Raw genomic sequence first — 8,090 nt, forward strand, 5'->3', positions numbered from 1 at the left:
GGCGGCAACGGCACGGCCGGCGGCAACGGCACGACCGGCGGCAACGGCACGACCGGCGGGAATGGCACGATACCCGGTGGGTTGTGTACTTGAGTTTACATGCACGGGCATGTTGGAAACGCGTGATTTGTGTGCCGAGCCAGCAGCACCTCTTGTCTCCTGTCTATGCTGGCATGTTGTCATGTTGTGTGTGCGCCAGCGCGGGACCAGGAGTGCTTTTGCCTACTCTGTGCGGGTGTTTTGATATAGCCCACGCGCACACATCCCTGGCTGACATCCAGGCAAGTAGTCGGATCTGCCTTGGGCGCAGTCGGATGGCGAGCGAGTTTACATTGTAGGTTTGAAGAGAGGTTGCACACCTGTTCCCCAATCACCTGCCTGTCATTCCTCGTCATCCTTCTGCAACTTTGCATCCCTGCCCCTTCCCTGCCTCCTTGCCCTCTCATTGCGCAGTTTGCAACCAAACGTGCCAGAATGGAGGCCGCTGCGTGGCCCCAAACACGTGTGATTGCTCCGGCACTAACTTCACCGGCCCAACCTGTACCACGCCTGCCGGTGCGTGCTGCCTTGTGGGCTGCAAAGATCAGCAGCTAGGCCAGGCTACCTGGCGGTGTGTGCCCCTTGAAATCAATAGCTTCGCTATCACAAACGGGTTGTTTTTCACTGCCTCTTGGCATGCACCGCACGCAGTATGCGCCCCGGGATTGTGCAAGAACCTGGGCGTGTGCTCAGGAAACAACACTTGCAACTGTGACGGCACTGGCTTCACTGGGCCGACTTGCGAGGGCCCCGCTCCAGGTGGGTGTGCAAGGGTGCTCTGGGAGTGCAGACCTTGCAGGGGCGAGCAAATGATGGGTTGGCAGCGATGGGACAGACCCGCTTGCAACCGAGCTGTGAATGCTGCATGACATGACAATGATTGTGATCACGTATCCGCCTTGCCGGGACCAACAGTAAATCATGCGTTGGCAGGCGCACATTAGGTTTTGCCATGACACCCTCTTTCTGTTTTTGCGGTCTCCTGCCTGCATGCAGTCTGCAATGTCACATGCCAGAATGGAGGCATCTGTGTCAACACCAACAAGTGCACATGCGCCACGGGCTTCACTGGGCCGACCTGCAACCAGACAATCAATGGTGAGCATGCCTGGGAGTGAGCTTTGCAGTTTTTCAAGTTCATATGATCTGGAAGTGACTGGGCAGACAGAGTGATGCCTGGATTACTCATGTTTGCTGCACAACCATAAGTTTACAATAGCTGCACACGCAACCAGCAACCCAAAACCACACTTGTCGCTACGCCCCCTACTCCGCAGCTACCGTTTCAACAGGGGTCGACGTTGTCTACATCTGCCCGCGCAACGGCGTCTGCAGGGTGCCCGCTCCCGGTCCGCTGAGCGCGTTCCCCAACCCGAACAGGGTGCCCCTCTTCTTGGTGTCATCTGGCAGGACCACCCCGGCCATTGGTGTGCTGGATGTCAAGTCTGACGGGTCAATCACCTATATCCCGCCCATGTGCGTGTGTGCCAGTGCCTCGCATCCTTGTCGCATGCGGTATTCTTGCTGGCGTAGCGGCGGGGTGGTGACGGGCATTCAAAGCAGGCAGCCTTGGAGGGACTGCATGCGCACATGCTTGGTAGGACCTCACTATGGTGAGGGTTAGCATGCGTCAGCCTTGACCACTTGCCGTAATGCACAGATCTTTGCTTCGTAACAACATCATCCTTGCCTTATCCTCACTCATTTACGTCTCTGCGCCCCTCTCCATCAAACTCCCATTGCAGCTCATTTACTGGCAACGTCTCCTTCCCAGTGACAATCACCGACCTGGCATCTCTCAGGACCCTCAACGTGGTTCTGATCATCAATGGCCCCGCACCCCCCATCCCCACGGCTGTTAACGATGTTTTCACATGCCCCCTGGGCACCGACTGTGTGATCCCAGCCCCTGGTGTGCTGGCAAATGATGTCAGCACCAGCGCAGGCGCGAAGCTTGTCGTGATCAGCAATACCGGAAACGTCACGGTGGCGCCGGACGGCACGGTCACCCTGAAATTTGTCCCGTGAGCATGCCTGGGAGCTGTGGCAGCTGCGGCCCCAGCTAGGAGTGGGAGTTTCTGTGGCCTGGATGTCCAGGAGATGCAGCTGCGGGTTGCTTCAAGTCAGAAGTCTCTTGACCTGCAGCTGGCTGCCTGTACTTCGAGCTCACCTTTTGCTGCCAACACAGCCAGTCGCAAACTATTTTGGCATTGCTGTTTGGCCCTTTACCCCTACATTGTTGTGTACCTTGCAAATCCTGCCCGCCTCCCCCCTCCCCTTACCAACATTCAGAGGCTTCTCTGACAACACAACCTTCACCTACACTATCAGCGACGGCGTCTCCTTGTTCACCGCCACAGCTACGGGCACACTGATCGTCCCTGGAATCCAGCCAGCTGGCGCGGGCGTCAGCCAGGTGCTCAACACCTTCCTGCTGCTCACCCCTGCGGACGGCAGCGGTGCCAATGGCGTGTGCCCCGACCCGGCGCCTGGGCTGGCCGAGATCACAAACGCTGCGGTCGCTCGGCTGAGCACTGTGCAGAACATCAGCAGCGTCCAAAGCTCTTTTGTGAAGTGCGACTTGGTGGTGAGCATGCATTGTTGCCGGGACTCACACATTCAGGGTTCGTGCGTCCAATGGGCTAAACGTATGCGCCAGTGCATTCGGAGGGCAAGTATGGCTGTGACTGCTGGTGATGGGGGTCGGTCTACAAATGAGGATGCACAAGGCTGTTGTGCAGCTCATGTGGTTGAATGGGCCTCACACACTGTAGTCTGTTTCAGCCCGTGTGCACTGCACTCCACTGCTGCACTCCACTTTACCTCAACCATCAATCATTAGAGGCAGCTCGACAGGACCAGCTCACAGACCAGCCCCTGTGTTCCTGTCGTCTTCCTTCACACCTGCAGGATAGCGGCAAGATCCTGGTCACCATGTCCACCACCGTCGGCGCCGCCACCACCGGGCCCATCGCCACCCTGCTCGCCGGCGTGAACTCACCCGCCTCCGTTGGCGCCGCGCAGCCCCTCGCCAACATCTGCGCCTCGACGCTCTTTGCATCACTGTGCAACGGCACTGTGTTCAGCAGGCTGCGTGTGGTGGATGGCTGCGCAACGGTCAACAGCCAATGCCTCCCCGAGACGCTGCGCACCAAGCGCTGCATCGTCAGCGGCCAGACAGTCGGTGGTTACACCTTCGTGCGCTCAAGTACGAGCAGGGTCACACCCTTCTTCGACGCCAACACGACGGACACCTCGTCGGAGTCGCCCCAGGGCCGCCGCCTGCTGCAGAGGGTCCGCCAGGCCACGTTTGAAGGGTGCTGCGTGAGCCCCAGGCAGAGGGAGCCCGCGACTGGCACTGCATCCACCTGCAGGAGGATCAACGTCGGCAGGAGGTTCACCAGCCTCGGCCGCTTCAAGCCCACAACGTGCAGATGTGCCAATGTTCGCGAGTTTGTCCAATCTGAGATGTGAGTGGCGCACGCACGTAGACGCCCGTCCCGCACTTGCCCAGCTGTTGCATGGGTTTCGATGCGGGCCTGCTCTAACACAGGAGTCCAGCAGTGATGATCATGCCATTTCAGGAGCAAACAGCACCGTGTAGGGGGCCGCATACAGCTGCATACTGGCTGGCGATCGCCACGCTTTGGCCTGTTTGCCTGACCTTCCCTCCCCATGCACCCTTTCTTTGGTTGGCTGATTACTGCAGGTCAACAAGGCTGCCCAGGGTTGCCGTGAACCACATTGCGGCCAACTACCCCGTCAGCATTGGTTTTGTCAGCAATGTGTGCGTGCCCAGACCGTCCAGGAGCAACCCCCTGAGGTGCACCAACAGATTCCAGACTGTGGGCGCCGCCACCGTCAGCTGCACCAACGGCACCCTGAACCTGGCCTACGAGTCGGCACCCCGTTATGTCATTGGCCGTGGCCAGAATATTGTCGTTACGTGCACCAACAGCAGGTTAGTGGGGCGTTGGTTGCGGACATCACACTGGGTTTGAGCTGGCTTGGTGCATCCTGCCCCTCGCTCCCTTTGCAAATAGACGCAGCAAGACCCACGATTTGTCCTGTCATCAACATGTTCTTCCATCTAACCAATAACTGGATGTTGTGCTCTCAGCTGCTAAAATGACTGTTTGTCTCCCCAAAAACACCACAGGTTCTCCCAGCTCTCCTCATGCAACAGTGTCAATGCGGCTGGCACGGTCGTGAGCCCCTTGGTCACTGGCAACTTCCAGGTCACCAACCCGGACTTCGACTCCGGCTGCGTGTGCAGGTCAACCGGCCGCAAGCCGGTGTTCCTGCTGAGCGCTGTCGATGTCATCGCGGGCCAGCAGTGCCTCCCGTGAGCGCCAGTGACCAGTCACGGTCAAAGTCTGGTGCCTCACAAATTTCAGATGTGGTGTATTGAGCTGGCTGGAACGTTGTGCGCAAGCTTGATAACGCGTGCTGTGCGCCCACCCGCATCGTATGCATACACGTTGGTGGTTGTGAATAAAGGCCGGGTGCACAGAGTTGCGCACACCATGAGTTTGCTGGCTCCCTTGGCAAGGTGCTTGCGCACGTGACATGCAGGTTTTCCATATGCTGTTGCGTGCTGTTGGCACTCGGTGGCTGGGGCAGCAGGCGAGCCGCCATTTCAGCCCAGAGCAATTCCCTCAACTGGCTTCGCAAGGGCCGGGAGAGGGGTCATGGTTGCCTCGCAAGGGGTGTATTACCAACCAGTGCTCAAGGTCATTGTGTTGCATCTCTTGCCTCATGCAGCAGGGAGGGTTGCTGCACTTTTCATTGTGATTGTTCAAGCGTCACCGTCACCTTCTTGCACATAGTGCGCAAGGGCTGCGTGCTACACTAAAAGCTGCATCTGCCTTGCGCAGCACCATCCAGCCTGGGGCTTCCTGTGCGGCCCGTCTCGGTGGGGCACTGTTGTGCTTTCACACGGCACGTGATGGCATTGGCACGTGCGGGCTGTTGCAAGGCATATCATGCCCCTGGCACTCCCACGGGTTTTGGTGCCTGTTCAGAGGAGCCAGGTTTGATGGTCTGGGGGCGACATGCCCGCTGGTTATGCCAGCGGGCATAAAAGTCCACCAGCACTCTTTGTTCTGAACGTCTGTGGGACCAAGCGCTCCACTTTCTTTTGGTTGCGCTTAAGCTCCTGGACCATCTGGCGCCCTGGCAGTGTGCAAGCGAAAAAAAACCCAAACACCACACAGGTGCACGCACAGTCCATTGATGTGTTGGCGCAGCGGGCGGTTCAGGGGCACGCTACGCATGCCTCTGTTGTGCATGCTTTTATCCACAGCACGTGTGTACACGCTTACCTGCTGCTCACTCTTGTGGCTGTTGGCAGGCGGCAGCGCGCGGGGTTCCGGTCAGCTGTTTGCCCCTTCTCTTTGCAATGACGAGCTTGAGCACCCCTTGAAAAAGGAAATCAGCGTCCCTTTCCGGCGGTCCAGTTGCTCCACCTGGGCCAGCCACTGCTGCTCTACTTGCCATGACATGCGGCAGTCCTTTGGGGACATTGTTACGCACATTGTGTCATCTTCCCCTCTCTGTGACTTCTCATTAAATTTTGCCATCTCATCACACGTGGGGATGCGCACGCACGGAAATGCACATACACACCTTGTAACTTTGCTCACAGCCCATTATGTAGCTGACACCAGCAAGTGATGGTCATGACACCAAACCGCTACCCTGCGCTGGTACAGTATCCCATGCACACGGGTACCACGCGGATCACCTCCTGGTGAGTGCACCACATGTCTGCAGCCTGTGGGCATTGATGATGTCACACCATAAAAAAAACCGGGGCCTGTGTCATCATCTTGCCTTGTACGTACCCCCCCCCCTCTAAAACATCTTTGCACGCCCCTGCATACACCTCTTGCACTCGCCTGTCTAGGATCAAGAGCTGGCAGACTGGGCCGCGTTGCCCTCCAGCGGTGTGTTCGCGCTTTGCGCGGAGTACAAGGCTTGCTTTACTGCAGGTGGTGCTGGTGAGGTGCCAAAGGCCCGCATTCCATTGCGGATGCCCTACGCAGCACTCCCACCCCGTTGCCTAATTCCGGGAGCCCCAACACACACGTGCGCTCATGCGCCTGCGCTGCTGCTATCCTCCCTTCGCGGCGTCGCCCACCCTGCGCTACAACACCCCAGCCCATTTTTGAGGCCGCGCGTTGCGACGGCCTGGAGAATGGCTCAACACGCTTTGCTTGATGGCCCAGCACATTTGAGGACCGAGCCGCGCTTTTCGCCCTTGTTTGCCCACCCGCCCGTACAAGCCTGCATGCGCGCCTATGTGCACAGTGCAGACGAGCGCGCCCTAGGCGCCTTGGTGCACGCTCTCCTTGAACTGCGCCATCAGTAGCCACCTGAATCTCAATGGCTCAACTTTGATGTTTCCAGGTCTGATTGTGTGAGCGTGGATCGCCTGTGAAGCAAGCGGCCGGCGGACGCTGTAACATTGTTGATTGTAACCCTAATAAAGCATCAGGCACTCAAATAGGTGCACTCGCAAACGGTCTACAGGGCGAACGTACCGTAGTTCACCCTTCCAAACGTGCAAGTGAACCTCCCAAGGAGACTGAACAACAGTACGGGATGGACGACTGGGAGATCAGGGAGTAGGTTTTGCTTCATAAAATATTATCAACGCCGTGGCTGTGCTGCGCACTGGTGCAGTGCGGGAGCGCTCATGTGCCAAGCAGGTGCTGAGGTGCAGCACCAGCAGGTGGCGTTGAGGCACCACCATTTTTCAGCAGGCGGTATTGCCATAGCTAGCAGTGCTCAAAAAATATCTATTTTAAGTAACAGTGTGAATCGACTGTGTGCAATACCCCATGTACAGACGGAGGACCCGCTGTGCAGCAAATCGGTTTAGTCTAGTACCGTGGTTTGCTTTGCCTCTTAAACCTACCAGAAGCGCTTCTTCTTAGGCCACTATAACACGTGCAGTACGTCCAACAGTGGTCCGCCGAGCGGAGCGCGGGCCATTGGCGCGGGCAGCTGCTCTTTAGTCATGACCTGCAATCGCTTGAGGCTGATGATCAACCAGGGAAGCGGGGGCCACGTCAAACCCATAACAGAGAAGTAGTATTCTTTGAGCCATCCGCATCAATCAGGAACCACAGGTCACATCCCTTTCTGCAACACAACCCCCAATTGTGCAGCGCCGGCGGCACGGCGGCGCCGGCTAGGGCTTGCAAGTTTTTGTGCCAGGGATTGAGGGCTGGGTTTGATTAGGATAAAGGGCTTTCGTGCAGCACATCACAATACAGTGGTCTGCTGTCACCAGGGGGTAATCACTCTCAGGGGCTCGTGCCGCCGGTCGTCACCTGGTGGGTGGCCTGCTCGCTGGCGGCCACAGACCAGGACACAGGCCCCCCGGTGGGACAGGGACTACTCCGATGATGGATTTTCACAAGGAAAAATCACCATTTGCAACTTCGAAAGCTGCTGCGTGCGTTTCTGCCGTCGGCTGCGGTCACACGCGAAGGTCGCTCGTATAGAGATGTGGTGCGAAGATGAGTCCGCGGGAAGGCTGCAGCATCAGCATGTTGCGTTTCACAAGCCACAGCTTCACAAACACGTGTGATCGCCGGTGGTTGTCCCACATTCTAGAAAAATCCCTGCACGATTCGGTCGACCCCAAAGATCATAAGCAGCCGTCCATCACCCCTCGAGGTGCAGAACGCACCTAGGTGAGCCTTAAGTTGCAGGCCGCCTGGGTTTGAGATTCACTCCCTAAACCGGCGTTCCCTGGCTGCAGTGTGGCGGGCAGCTGGTTTCAAGCACCGGGTCCCTCTGGGAGTAGTAGTGGGCGTTTCGCAGCCGTCAACTGTGGGTCTCCTGCCGCAGTCCATCTTGACAATGCACACAAGGAGTCATGTCAAGGGGGGAGCTCATTGGGTGCGCGTCACCAGCAACAGCAGCAATGACGCGCCCATGCACTTGTGCAGCCACCCGTCACTCCCGCAGGCTGCCCTGCTTCACCCCTTCCCGTCTCACTTCCCCATTCCAACCCCCGCCCCATGGGGCACCCACCC

The 8,090-nt window shown here is 57.9% G+C and overlaps 1 protein-coding gene across 1 annotated transcript; it reads left to right on the forward strand.

The window, feature by feature from the left end:
- Positions 1–4,198: 4,198 nt before the first annotated feature.
- On the forward strand, positions 4,199–4,388 carry MNEG_5874 (hypothetical protein; the record flags this gene model as incomplete). Its single annotated transcript, XM_014045649.1, has 1 exon — positions 4,199–4,388. A coding segment is annotated over one exon (190 nt), but the record flags the coding sequence as incomplete, so codon positions are not given.
- Positions 4,389–8,090: the final 3,702 nt, after the last annotated feature.

This window comes from Monoraphidium neglectum, assembly GCF_000611645.1.
Source record: "Monoraphidium neglectum strain SAG 48.87 unplaced genomic scaffold scaffold00907, whole genome shotgun sequence".
In the NCBI taxonomy this organism is placed as follows: domain Eukaryota; kingdom Viridiplantae; phylum Chlorophyta; class Chlorophyceae; order Sphaeropleales; family Selenastraceae; genus Monoraphidium; species Monoraphidium neglectum.